This window comes from Eubalaena glacialis, chromosome 1, assembly GCF_028564815.1.
Source record: "Eubalaena glacialis isolate mEubGla1 chromosome 1, mEubGla1.1.hap2.+ XY, whole genome shotgun sequence".
Taxonomy (NCBI): domain Eukaryota; kingdom Metazoa; phylum Chordata; class Mammalia; order Artiodactyla; family Balaenidae; genus Eubalaena; species Eubalaena glacialis.
Window position 1 is genome coordinate 168,626,210 of NC_083716.1, and position 14,628 is coordinate 168,640,837.

Sequence of the window (14,628 nt, forward strand, 5' to 3'; positions counted from 1 at the left end):
TTTGAGTGGAGGCTGCCTATTTTGGTCAGAGTTCTTCCTCCAACAAATGCTTATATTTGGTTGTTATTTTCTAAGATAGAAATTGAAGGAACTACTCATTGCTGAATAATTTGATTTTGAGTCCCTAGACAGCAATAGATTTGCATTTAAAATGCATTCAAATTTAAAATTGTAAAACACAATATAAAAAGTGCTACTTATATTTTGATTAAAACTTTAAATAAAATTCATAAAATAAGACTATAATGATATATACTAAAAGGTTAACACAATCTTTTTTGAATGGGATTAGAAATGATTTCCATTTTCTTCTTTTTGTCTGTATTCTCACTTGGGCTTGTTATTAAAAATTATATTATATACTCATATATGTTTTTTTGTGTGTACATATAGGAAATCTAAGCATTTCATGGTTCAGTTATCTCTTTTGCAAAACTACAATGAATTCCTCACTGTTCATGTCTTCAAAAACAAAACAAAACACCAAATCAAACGTGAAATGATGTTAAAAAAAAATCCCTCAAAATGTTCGATGGAGAAAATTTTATCTTCGTGCTGTTAAATATTTTTAAATGCATATTACAAGTCATTACAAATAGGAAAATGGAGAAAACATGGTTTTTCTTGATGTTTCTTACACAGCAGCATAAGAGAAACTTCTTTCAAAAGAGTAAACCATTCAGGCTTCTTACGTGGTGAAACGACTTTTTAGTGACCGTCCATCTAACGAAGATAAAGAAAGCAAGCTACTTCAAAAAGCACTAGAGACTAGATTAAAACTAAGGTTTTAAAAGTGTGGTGTGCAGACCCACAGAGGTCCCTGAGACCTTTTCAGAGAGTTTTTCAGGTCAAACGTTTTTCATAATAATAAGAGATATCATTTGTCTTCTTCACTGTTGACATTTTCACTGATGATGCAAAGCAATGGTGAATAAAACTGCTGGTGCCTTAGCACAGATCAAGGCAGTGGCACCAAACTGCCTAGTATTCCTTATAATTTTTTTTTAAATGCTAGTTTCACTTGATTGTCCTTGATGAAGCGGTAAAAGATATTAATTTTATTAAGTCTACACCCTTGGATACGTGTTTTTAAAAAAATATTTCTGTGTGACCACACAGGGAATATGCATACAGCATTACTGCTGCACATTGAAATACGTGTTTATAGTGGAAAAACACTTGCGATTGTTTGAACTGAACTGGCCTCTTTTATGGAACAATCATTTGACCTGAAAGCCAAACTATCATTCCAACTTAAGTTTTTGGCAGACATGTTCTTAAGAATGAAGAAAGTAAGCCTGCTACTTCCAGGAAAACGACTATCAGTATTTGTTGCCAATGATGAAATCTGAAGTAACTAGAAAATTAGAACTTCAGAAAATTATCATCTGCCACCCATGGCTTAATGGCTTCCCAATACTTCAAGATTTATCTGATGGGATTAATGATGATATTAACAAATATGATTTTTTTAGATATTATATCATGAAATTTGGAAGATCTCCATAACTCACTGAAACTTCATTTTCCAAATGACCAAAGCGTTATATTACAAAACCACATGCACACACACACATACACACACACAGACACACACACACACCAGTAAAAGAGAGATTCAAAGTGCAAAACAGACCAATGGTTTTTAATGTAACAAAATATGAAGTTCATTGATATTTTTTCAGATTCCACATTGAAAATAAATTTACCTCTTGTATGGTTTGAATGTAATATCAAAGAAGAATGTCTACAGTTATTGGAAAAATCTATTAACTGCTTCTCCCTTTTCCAACTATATATCTGTGTGAAGTTTGACTTTCTTCATGGAATTCAACCAAAACAAAATATTACAACAGATTAAACGGAGAAGCAGGTATGATAATCCAGTTGTCTCCTTTTAAATCAGATATTTTAAGAGATTTGTAAAAATGTAAAATAGTGCCACTCATCTTGTTAACTTCTGTTCTGTTTTGGAAAATGTAGTTATTTTTCCTAAAGGTGTGTTATTATAGTAATATGCAGTGTGTTTCTCATTGTAATTATTAAATAAAATGATAAATAATTATTTTTATATTTTCTTAGTTTTACACTCTAAGACACTGAATATTGATAGATATAAAGCTCTTTTGGAGGTCTTAATTTTTAAGAGTGTAAGAGAGTCCTGAGATCTAAAAGTTTGAGGACCATTAGACCAAAATAACTAGAGAAAATAAGTGTTAATGAGAGAAAAAAAATTAAAACTGGTTTTGAATGTCTGTTATGTTCTGAGCCTATTCAGTTCTCATGATTAGCCCAGGAAGTGAATATTATTATCCTCATTTATAAATGAAGAGTTGGGAGCGCCAAGGTTATGATTTAAGCCCAGGTCTGGAAAACGCCATGCTCTTTTCTCTTACCTCTCATTGCCTTTGTACTAAAGAACATTTTATTCCATAATTATAAGGTTTGGATTGATCAAAGGATTGACTTCTGTGTTTGGTGTTTGGGTTCTTGGTGTGTAAATGTGTGGCAAGTGGAATCTGGACAGAGAAACTGGGAGAATTAAGGGCGTGATTAGAAAGGAAAAAATATAATGTTGCAGCAAAAAAGAACTCATTACTTATAACTTTAGCTAATGGTAAATTTTGCCAACAAGAATAAAAGAAAAACCTCTATGAAATAGGAAGACGCTGACCTTTCAAGAGCTCAAATATGTGATCCTCCTTTGGGTTCCCATTCACCGAACCTTGGGCAGTGCTCTGGCCTCCCTTTACCCCACTCTGTTGGTGTTGATAGTAGTTACCACCTACTGAGAGCTTCACGGTCAAGCCCAATATCAAATGCTTCCTTTCATTATCTCCCCCACTCCTTACAACCCCTCTGTGTGATCGGTATTGTTATTCCAAACTAAAGCTCTGAGAAGTGAAGCGGTTTCCCTAAGGTGACATTATGAGTGAGTAGATGAATGGTTACCTGGTTACATGGGTGTATTCAAGGGATCAGTGGAACAGAATAGAATGTCCAGAATTAGACACACATACAGTCAATTGCTTTTTAACAAAGGCATCAAGATAATTCAATGGGGAAAGGAAAATCCTGCTTAACAAATAGTGCTGAAACAATTGGATAGCTGCATGTAAACAAAAGATAAACCTAGACTTTTTCCTCATTCCAAATAGAAACACTAATTTGAGATCATAGACCTAAGTGTAAAAGCTTCAACCACAAAGCTTCTAGAAGAAAACATAGGAGGAATCTTTGAGACGTTAGGATAGGCAAAGATGTCTCAGGACAAAAAAATACACTAATCATAAAACTAAAAATTGATTAATTGGACTTCATCGAAATTAAAAACTTGCTTGACCAAAGACACTGATAGAAAAATAAAAATACAATCCACTGCCTGGGAGGAGATATTTGCAAAATATATTTGACAAAGAACTTTTGTCCAAATATATAAAGAACTTATACAATACAATATTAAGAAGAAAATCTAATTTTTAAAAATAGGAAAAAGATTTGAAAAGATACTTCACAAAATAAGATATGAGAATGGGAAAAAAATACATGAAAAGATGTTCAACATCATTTGTCATTAGGGAAATGCAAAGTAAAGCTACAATGAGATACACACCTATTAGAATGGTTAAAACTAAAAAGACTGAAATTACCAAGTATTAACAAGGATTCGAAATAAATGGAACCCTCACACATTGCTGATGGAAATGCAGAATGGTACATCCACTTTGGAAAACAATTTGATAGTTTCTTAAAAAAAATTAAAACTATACTTATCGTACAATTCAGCAATTCTAATTCTAGGTATCTAGCCAAGAGAAACAAAAACATACATCCACACAAAGACTTATATGCAAATGATCATAGCAGTATTTTTTCATGATCACCAGAAATTGGGAAACAACCCAAATGTCCATCGATAGATGAATAAATAAAGTGTAGTATAATAAATTCATACAAGGGACTATTACTTAAAACAAAAAGGAACAAACTACTGGTAAACACAAAATCAAGGAAGAATCTCAAAAACATTATGTTGAGCAAAAGAGCCAGACACAAAAGGTATATACCATTTTTTCCATTCGTATGAAATCCAAGAATAGGCAAAACCAATCTAACTGATAGAAATCAGAAAGTAGTTGCCTCTGGGGAAGCAGAACTGACTGTAATGGGGCATAAGGAAACTTTCTGTGGTGATGGAAATGTTCTATGTCATGTTTTAAGTGGTGCTTACATTCGTATATTCAACTGTCAAAACTCATGAAACTGAACATTTCTGCTGTGTGTATTTTAGTACCTGTCAATTATACCTCAAGAAGGGGGGTTGGGAACAGATATTATCTCTGATATTTGCAACCAAACACAATTCCTAAGAGTTGCAATCAGTGATGAATTCTTTTCAAGGTCAAAATATTTTTGGCTGTCAGATTCTAGTTGGGAACCGCATTGAAATGTCTTAAAACGATACTATAAAAACTGTCTTCTATAGAGATTGATTCCTTTGGTGTATACTAGTGTTCAAAGTCAATATATGTTTGGAAAGCTATTTCACATAAACTATATTTATAGGAGTAAAGGGCTTGGCTTTGGACCAGCCCAGATCTTGGTACAGATCACTGATTAGTCAGGTGGCCTCAGGCAAATTACCAACCTCTCAGAGCCTCTGTTACTTCCTCTGAGTATAGGGATGATGAAGCCTGCTTTGACCTGAAGTTATTATGAAGGTTGAATGAGGTCATGTATGTAAAATCTTCAGCATAGGGTCTGGCACAGAGCAAATGGAAGCTCTTTTTCAATAGAAGGATATCAAATAATTTTATTTTGACCATGTCATTGACATGTACAGGTAAGTCATCACAAAGCAACTTGCCCTTGACCATCACCTGGATAATACATGGTTTTAGTAGCCGATCAGAGCATATTATAATGGAGTCATTGCCTAATTTCCTAATGAATTTGACAACAGTGAAGGCTACAAAGGGCTTTTCCAAGCAATAAGAGAAATTCACATTTCCCAAAGTATATAAGAGGTAGCTACAAAAGCTGTTATTTTGGCAGCAATCATTGGAGTGGAGACATATACACTGAGAAAGTGTGGGTTACTGTCAAATAGCCTCAGAGAGTGGTGGTCATTGAGGATAGAAGGCCTCTGAGGGGCTGGGGAAGGGCTCAGGCCAGTGGAACCTGCAGTGAAAGACTTGGTCCGCTTGTCTGCAGAGCACAAAGCCAAATTTGTCACAGACTGACCTCCGCAGTGAGACAGATGCTGCAGATGCTGTGAGGACCCAAGCTAGAACCAGGTACTAAGTTGACTTCCCCTTGGCTCTGAAAACCCGGGCAACTGAGAGCTGCAGAGATCCAACTGGATGGGATGGAACTGCCAGCCACTTAGCAAGCTCCTGCAGCTCAGAGCAGGGCCAGCTCTACAGGAAATCAGTGTTCAAAGATGCCAGGAAATCATTTACTTACCTGCAGGGGTTGGCGATTTCTTCTGGTGTTGTTTTCATAAAAGGGGAGATGGGTTTTTCTACAAAAGAGCCGAAGCCCAGTCTAAAGTTGCTAGTTAATTTAGACATCTCCTTGGAAAGCAGGGAGCCTAGCTCTTTGATTGTGTTGAGGTCATCGTCCATGGAGGCTGAGAGGTCCATGAGGTAATACAAGTCCACCGGGTAATCCTCGGTCTGGCGAACTTGAACTTGCAGAGTCTGTTCACTGCCTGCAACACCCCCGCAAGAAAAGCAAATCATAAAAACACATGGAGACTTCTTTGTGACTAGGCAATCACTGGCTATTTCATTTCAATAAGAACTTACTGAAGATACTTACAATTTCATACACTGTGTGGTAAAGTTTATAAATGAACAAACCCATGAAAATCTTTCAGCAGTGAATTTAGAGTAACTGAAGGAGGTGAAAGTTAGGATATTTTACATCTCCTTGGGAGAACTAGCATCCATTTAGATGGAAGATAAGGTGAATTTTGTGTGTGTGTGTGTGGGTTTAGAAAAGGAGAAGAAAATAAAGAGGGGTTTAAAACTACATTACAACACTTGAAGAAATGTGAGGTAAGCCTTAGCAACATTTGAGTAATTCAAATGGTTACTATTAGATAAGGCTCTTTTTGGTAACACATTTGGAGTGCAAAGTGACCAATGTGAATAAAGAAAAGTGTTAGCCTAGCAACTCTCTATTTCCTTAAGAATGGGAAATCTGAGTCATCACAAACAATGGTTTGTAATACGGTACAAGGTGTATTAATGGAATAGCAGTATTACTACATGCGATGTTAGATTTATTTACATGAGCCAGTGATTGTGTAAATCATAACATACCTGGTCTCAGTTTAAGAGCCAAGTTTTGAGGGGCAATCTGAACGATGCTGGAACTATTTTTCTGTCTGCCTACGCTGAGAGGCTTATTTATAAGTATTTCTACTTGGGAGACAGGGTTTTCGATGAAGGTTAGTTGACATCCTTTAGCTAAAAGATTTGCTGGAGTATCACACCTTTCTCCAACTCCAGATAGATGGGTAAAATTCTAAAAAAGAAAAAAAAAACAATAAAGAGAAAAAGACGACAATGAAGACAAAAAAAAGACATTTCTTATGATTACTTTTTGCTTGCTTTCTAGTTAGGCATCTTGTCATAGTATATCATATCCCCACATGCCTGACATTGATTGTAGGTCTAAAGTTATAGCAGAATAACCAGAGAATTCTGCTAGTAAAATTCTGAGTAAAATTGGAGTTTCCTTTAATTATATTCAAGTGAATTCACTTAACAGGTTTTTTTTTTCTTTTTCTTTTCTTTTCTTTCTTTCTTTCTTTCTTTTTTTTAAAATGCTCACTCCTTTACAACGTCTCCTGTGCTGTGACCAGATCCTTGAAATAGCTGGGTCATAGAGTTGATATCATCATGTGAATTATCTGTTCAGGATAACCTGTAGGTTTGTGGAATCCTAGGACTGTCCAGACTCTCAGTGTGTCTATTACCAAATCCAGTGACAAAGAGCTTTTTCTGTGGCTTCCTAAAGGGCAAAGATTGTGACATCTCCCTATCTACTCTCTGTCCCAGTTTAATTTATGGATATATTTACCCTTCTATTACAGTATTACTTCACTAAAGTTGACCTCTTGGGGACTTTAAACTCAGGGTCTTAAAGTGTTCCAGTTTAAGGTCTTTTAGAAATTTCTCCAACATTTGGATGTGGGGAAGGGAAGTGAAAGAGAAATTGTGTAAAAGACTGCTTTTCTGTGTAGGACTCGGGAGTTTCCCAGCTCCCCTCTGATCCACCTGGGTATCTGGAGGTGGTGAGGTGAAGTGTTTTCAGGCAGATATGTGGCCATCCAACCCTGGAACACCCAGAACAGAGAGATGCAGTAGAGAGATAAACACCTATCTCACCTAATAGCCACGGCTGCTCTAGAGCGGGTGAGGCTCTGGGCAAGGTTGAACTTGAGGCCCATTGATTCTCATACTTGGAGAGAAGCAAACCAAGCTCATATTGTTTTTCCTCATTCAGAATTCTAAACCACTCTTGCTGTTTCACCAACTAAGAAAGTTACATTTCTTCTGAAATTGATTTTTTGAGAATATAATGTGTTATCTATCGGCAAGGCCTGTGTATATTTGAGGCCTTAGAGAGAGGTAGCAAATTCTGTAACTTCCCATGATGTATCCAAAGCAAACCATGGCTTGACAAGACCTCAGAATCCTTCTTAACACAGTGTCACTGCTACCACCTGTAATCACTCTGTCTGCCAAAAGGTCAGAGGAAGTGTTAACCCTGGAACCTATTTTCTATCTGCTCTAAGCAGAAGCCAGCCTAATTTACTTTTTGCTCCAACTGTCTCTACTGATATCTACTTCTACTATTAGTTATATCAGTGAGTGACCTCTCAGAATAATCTGGCCTTCAAATTTGATGACAATTTGACTACGGAGTATTGTCCACAAGCAAAGCTATCCATAGTAACTTAAAACCCTCTCTTCAATAAGTGCTACAGAAGCACGTAAGTGAAAATTCTAGAGATGGGCATTCTGTTAGACTGATTTGTTGTTTTATGTCTCTATCACGAAACTAACATTGACTTCTTCAGAGAGTCAATGTCAAAAAATGTGGGGTTTTCCCTCTTTGTATATTCCCAAACCTTCTTTTGATACGTGAGCTCCAAATGGCATAACTGTCTGCCCTTCTGCTTGAGCCCCCTCGGCAGAGGCAATAGAGGGGGAGTGAGCTGTGTCTGTACTCCGGTCTGCGAGCCCCTCCATGGACACATGTAACCGAAATGTGGGTTTTAACAGTGACAGCCTGGACCTGAGTTAGGCGACCAGGTTTGTTCCCCTTGAACATGCTACTCAATTCTTGCTGAACTTGGCATTCGTACAGTTGGATTTGTGTTTAGATTCTCTTTATGAGATTCAGCAGAGAACTCCTTTCATTCCAGAAAAAGCTAAGGCAGCTCCTTCATACCAGGAATCATTTACAGATTGCCCAGTCGTGTCACAGGAGACACTGATTCTGGATGGCTTGTTATGCATTCCCCAATCCCCTTCTGCTACCTTCACGTAGTTTTCAGTTTGATCAGATAAGGAATGTCTGTTTCGGGTTTTGTCATCAGTGTGGTACAGAGTCACCAAGCTCATGTAGTTTTTAAAAGAATAGGATAATGTCTGAACAGTAAAGTTTACCCCAAGCCTAGAACACTTCCCTCAGATCCAAGTAATGATTCAGAAAGGATGCTGTTCCACAGATGGAATACAGCTATGATATTGAAATCAAATGTATGTTTGAAAATTATCAACTTCATGATCTCTGGTTACCCAGAGCCTCAGCATTTTACATGTAAGCAGTTAGAAATGGCTTTAAAATCAGAGGAGGCATCAGGTTAAATAAAGAATCTTGAGTTATGTATATTTCAGAATAATCTGACACTCACTCCGTCCTCAAATTGCTTTTGAATGTAATCACACGAAGGACACTTGGAATCACAAATGCTTACATTTTCCTTTCCTGATCTGTTTTACTTCTATAACCCCAGAGAAAGCAGGACGCTATCAGAACACTCAAGGATGGAATTACCGTAAATGTAAGTGCACTTTTTACAAACAGGCTGAGGTCATTTGTTTTACCTCCTGAGAACACCAGGCACACTGAGGTCCAATGAGTAAGCAGTCCTCACAGGTCTCTGCATCCCCCATGGCACAGCCACCTGTTTTTAAACCCAGCAAGACATAAGGGATTCAGCACACTCCGCCACTCCATTCATGAGATCTACAGCTCTTAAAGTACTTGAACAAAACAATATCAAAGTTCATTTTTTAGTCTTCAAAGATCAGTCCTCAAAATGTGAGCAATCCATAGTAAAGTTCATATTTTACATCTGTCACATTGAAAATAGGCATGTCTTAGTAGCCAAAAATAATCATTCTCTTTTTTCTTAAAATATGAAAATATCTCAACGTTCACAAATACAGGATCATCATATTTATCATCCTCATTCAGTATCATCCCCCTTTAACTTTTTAAAAATTATTCGCACCCATTAAAGAATGCTTCTCTCTTAAATGTACTGTATTTTTATTTAAAAACTAAGTCCCTTTTCTCTCTCAAGGTTATCACTCTCAAGTGAAAGGCCCTGTTGTACAATAAGGTAGCTAGAAAAGTTACCAAAATGGTTGTCACAAGAGTATTAAGAAGTCCTCTTGTGCAGTAGTGCTGTTTAATTCTCTCATTAAGGTGCCCATGCAACCTTTGTATTTATTTATCTTAAGCCCGGAGCATTCGCTGTGGGAACAGCCTTGCGTCTGCCTGTAATTTGTTAAAGTGTTCGTTCAATGGCAAAAGAGCAATTGAACAGATCAAATAAAAAATGACTTCTGATCTAGTTTCTGAATCACACAACAGGTTTGTCAAGCACACTACGAAAGCAATATATTAGAGAACTAAAGTCTTACCTTGTACGTGATCATTCCTTCCTAGAAATAGAAAGAACAGGCAAAGCAGTTCAATCCCCATCCGTTTCAGTTCTCGCTGTGCAGACAGATTAAAAAATGAATTACCTTCAACATTACAAGACTAAAGCTGAACATCGTTAAAAGTCTTTCTTTCTTGAAGTGTAAAATTGTAAATACTACTTACACTGCTTTGAAAAGAAACTTGAGATGTAAATAAAAAAGTTTTCATTAAGACTGAAATGAAAACAGAAGCTACCTGGACAGGTAAAGAAGAAAAGCTGTGCTTAAGAGCAACTTCAGCATGATTTACTTCCTTGTTCTCCTTATAAGGAAGGCAGGTGTACAATCACCAAGAAGGTGGGGGAAATTCATTCAGTAGAAATTTTTGTGTAAATTCTATTAGTCTCTCTGCATCCTAGAGAAAGTTGACACCTTTAGTAAAATATTGATCGATGAGATGTCAAAAGAGCAATTGAAATATGATCTAAAGTTGTTTCTAAAATAATTATAATTTAATGTAAACAATAAAGATGATAAATAAAACACAAATATGTAAGTTATGTATAAGGAGGGTTTAAAAAATGAGCTAAAGGAAAATACCTGAGATTTTTATGTTCCATTGTTAAATCCTTTCAGAGAATTGAGATGAACTCTGAAAAATAAAAATCATTATTTTATCATTTAGAAGGCAGTCTAGGGAAAGCAAAATACTGTGTTCCCTTGTTTTTTAAGTTGGATGAAAGATATTTTTCCATAAGTATAAAATTCCTATTTAAATGCATTATTAGAAAAAATATAATATTTCAAAATTAGTCTCAAACAATAACAATGGAAACAGAAACAATGGTGCCCAAGATTCTGAATCCCTCTCCTCCGCATAGCGACCAAGTTCTCTTTCTCATGTACGGTCCCTGCTCCCAGCTCACTACTTGGCCCATAGAAGATATTTATTTGTTGAGCAGAAAAGTGACACATTTAAAATATAACAATCTATGGCTAATTTCAGGAGTTTGATTATGAATTTCTCCTAATATATTCCAGACAGTGTTTGGGGTTTGCAGATACTGCAAACAAATATTTATTTCATTACTCTCCAAACTGCTTGACCTTAGACAGGCTTCTTTGTGGCTTGCTTATGTCCTGGGAGATTATCTTTTAAAAGTATATTTCTAGGCAAGCATGTGAAACTTGTGAAGAGAGAAAACTAATTATAGTCTGCTCGGGTTCTTCTCAGAAAGCTATGTTCAATTTTGAACTCCATCATACACAGGAATCTGCAAGAACATGGCGAGAATCCTGCAGAGAGAAACCAGAATTATTAAAGACTTGGGAGGATACCTTTTGGGAGAAAAATACAGTTATATGAAATCAGTTGATTTAGCTTGAAGAAGGAAGATTAAGGCACAGATATCTGTGTCCCTCATATTACCTCTGGTTAATACTGGTATTCTGTATTAGCCATCATTCATTTATTCATTCATTCATCCATTATTCAATAAATATTTATTGAGCATCTACTTTGTGCTAAGTATTGTTCTAGAAGCAGAGGATATGTCAGTGAACAAAGCCAAGCTCTTGGCCTGTGAAGCATATATTCTAGGCTGGGGAACAGACAGATTCTTAAAATCAGGCTGTCCTAAGGGCTATGAAAAATGATAAATCTGGGTTCAAGAGGAAAGAGGGGGCTTCCCTGGTGGCGCAGTGGTTGAGAATCTGCCTGCTAATGCAGGGGACACGGGTTCGAGCCCTGGTCTGGGAGGATCCCACATGCCGCGGAGCAACTGGGCCCGTGAGCCACAACTACTGAGCCTGCGCCTCTGGAGCCTATGCTCCGCAACAAGAGAGGTCACGATAGTGAGAGGCCCGCGCACCGCGATGAAGAGTGGCCCCCGCTCGCCGCAACTAGAGAAAGCCTTAGCACAGAAACGAAGACCCAACATAGCAATCAATCAATCAATCAATAAATAAATCTTTAAAAAAAAAAAAAAGAGGAAAGAGGGGTAGGAAGGGTGTGTTATTTCACTAGCCTACGTACAGACTTCCACCCCACCCCTAAAATCCTAGCTGTGCTGCTTTATTTACTATCTGTCCTCCATCACAGCCCCTGTGATGCTCCCTCCCTCCCCTACTGCCAAGGCTGAGCACACACCACCTGTGCTGTCTGGAGGCGTGTGCTTCCTCCTCATTCTTCTCACTTGGCTGACTCAGCTCGCTGTCCAAGTCTCAGCACAGACATCAATGCCCCTAGGGAGACCTTTTTGGTCTCGCCGGGCCTCCCTTCCTGTGGACTTTCCCCAGGATGGCCCTTTCCAATCTGCTTGTAATTGCCAAAATCCTTGCCTCTCTCCCCCAGTAGACTGTGAAGTTCTTTAAGGCATTGATTTATTCAACAAGTATTTACTGAATTCTTTACTATGTCTCAGGCAGGGACTGTGTCTCAGTTGTCTTTATAGTCCCAGCAAGTAGCATAATGCCAGACTTTGCAAGTAGTCAATTAATATTCATCAGGTAAATGGATAAATTTTATGTCTTGGCTGTCTAGTATTTTACCTGTGCCAAAGCAGCTACTACTCCAATACTGAGTAAACAGATGTGTAAATGAATAAATGGTTTTAGAAGACACGCAGTGCAGTTAGGAACGAGGAAAGAAGTCCCCTGCTTGGGTTCTGAGGAAGCTGAGTAAAGACTTAAAATGCAGGGTGGAGGACAGGGGCAGAATTTAAGAGAACATATAAAGTAGAACAACGCTACAAGAAAACCTCCATCCACTCTGTTTTTATCTTGGCACCACTGTGGAGAATCCGTACCAGGCTATTCGGCACAGGGGAAGTATTCTTGCTTCCTGAAGACGTGGTGCCTGGTGTCCTCTCCTGGAAAGTACCCGTCCACGCCCCTGGGGGTACAGGGAGCCCTACTTGTTCCATAAACTGGCCAGCGCTGCATAAACCCTCCCGAATGAAAACTCCGTCCCCTTAGCCAAGCCAACCAGATTAATTACCTCTGTTTCTGTATACATACGGAATTTAAACTGGGAAATACAGACTAAAACTGGGGTTCCATAATGGGAGCTGAAGCTGGCAGAGAGACGACCTCAGGTGGAAGGAAAAATGATGCCTCTGGAGTGAGTCCATATTAGGAAGAGTCGGCAGCTACGAGGAGACAGAAGCCCAAGGCAGAGGAAAACTATAATGAGTAGACAAGGGGGTGGGTTGAGAGTATCACTAGTCAAAGCAGCCGAGAAGGGCCCCTGAGCCACATGAATGGAAAACACTAGAGTTAGACCCACAAACTTACTTTGTTGAGGGGAAGGAACACTGCCCAGGCCGACAGCTGCCATGATCCCAAATGCCCTTCCAGATTGGATCTTTCTGAGGCCCGGCCCTTCCTGGGTTTCCCCAGGATCTTGTCTCTTGGAACAATGTGTGTTCTTAGAAAAAATTCCCATTGCTTACGGGTGGTTAAGGGTGTCTCTGTATTTCTTAAAATCGAGAGATCCTAAGTCACACCATTTAGATTTTCAGACAGGCTGCTTGGGCCCATAGGATAGAATCCTACCATCCCAAATGCTCAGAGCCCCAGCCGGGGACTCTGACGCCATCTGGGGGCCTGATCCTCTGCAAGACGTCTGAGCTGAGGTGTGCGTGGAATAGCAGAGCACCACACAGCCCAGGAAAGCAACATCCCCTGCACTCCACTCTTCAGCTGGCTTTTGCTTCTGAGATTGTCTTCAGTGGAACCCTGACCTCAGGAGGCCGTGTGAACCCATCTGACTCACTGTATTTGCTTGGGTCTCTCCCAGACCCAGCCCATCATTCACATCAGAGAATAACCATCTAGGGTCAGCTGGGCCAGCCCCAGGGCACCTGAAAACACTCCTGGGAGAGTAAACACTGAGTAAACCTGGCTGGGAGCCAATTTGAACCATAGGGAACTTAGTAATGACTGCCAGCTCTTGGGATGGCCTTGCTATGTTACCGGCTTTCTTTCAAGTACCAGTGACAAGTCTCCCTCCAGCTGTCTTTCTATGAAGCATTTCATAGTGAGTAGCTGAAAGGAAACGTAGAAACGAATGCTATCCCTTTGTGTCTGGCAGTGCTGTAACTGTGTGTGTGATACACTGCATGGCGGGCTGTTCACAGGATGCTATGGCTGACCTCAGATGTGTGTAACTTGGGGGCACAGAATCTGGAAGTGGACACCTTCATTTCACATTTCAAGATCTTCAGAAAAATTCTTTTAAAGAAGGATGTGTAACAGTTTCATATCATCACCTTAGTGTGTAATGCCCACAACATGCTAAGTGCTAGAGAAATTTTTTGTGGCCTGGGACTTACATTCTAGTCTGGAGTTTACTTTTTTTAATTTGATAAAATATACATAACATAAAATTTATCATTATACCTGTTTTCAAGTGTATAGTTCATTGGCATCAAGTACATTTACATTGTTGTGCAACCTTCAGTGTCCACCTCCAAAAATTTTTCATCATTCCAAACCAAAGCTCTGTGTCCATTAAGCAATAACTTCCCATTTCCCCCACCCACTATCCCCTGGAAACTACCATTCATTCTACTTTCTGTCTCTATGAATTCGAGTGTTCTAGGTACTTCATATAAGTGGAATCATACAGTGAAGCCTTTTTTGTCTGTCTTATTTCCCTTAGCATAATGTTTTC

General features: G+C 38.6%; 1 protein-coding gene across 3 annotated transcripts in view; it reads right to left on the minus strand.

Moving 5' to 3' along the window:
* ITGB6 (integrin subunit beta 6) overlaps nt 1-10,241 on the minus strand; it is a 71,825-nt gene extending 61,584 nt beyond the window's left edge. For 2 of the 3 annotated variants that reach the window (XM_061184438.1, XM_061184429.1), the window contains exons 1-5: nt 10,138-10,241; nt 9,954-10,029; nt 9,129-9,208; nt 6,330-6,534; nt 5,467-5,713 (exon numbers count right to left, since the gene is read on the minus strand). In XM_061184438.1, the coding sequence (XP_061040421.1) occupies nt 5,467-5,713; nt 6,330-6,534; nt 9,129-9,208; nt 9,954-10,029; nt 10,138-10,182 (653 nt within the window). In that variant the 5' untranslated portion in view covers nt 10,183-10,241. Of the gene's footprint in view, nt 1-5,466; nt 5,714-6,329; nt 6,535-9,128; nt 9,209-9,953; nt 10,030-10,137 lie in introns of those variants that run through there. The other variant, XM_061184447.1, reaches the window with a different exon arrangement.
* Between the last annotated feature and the right edge of the window lie 4,387 nt (nt 10,242-14,628).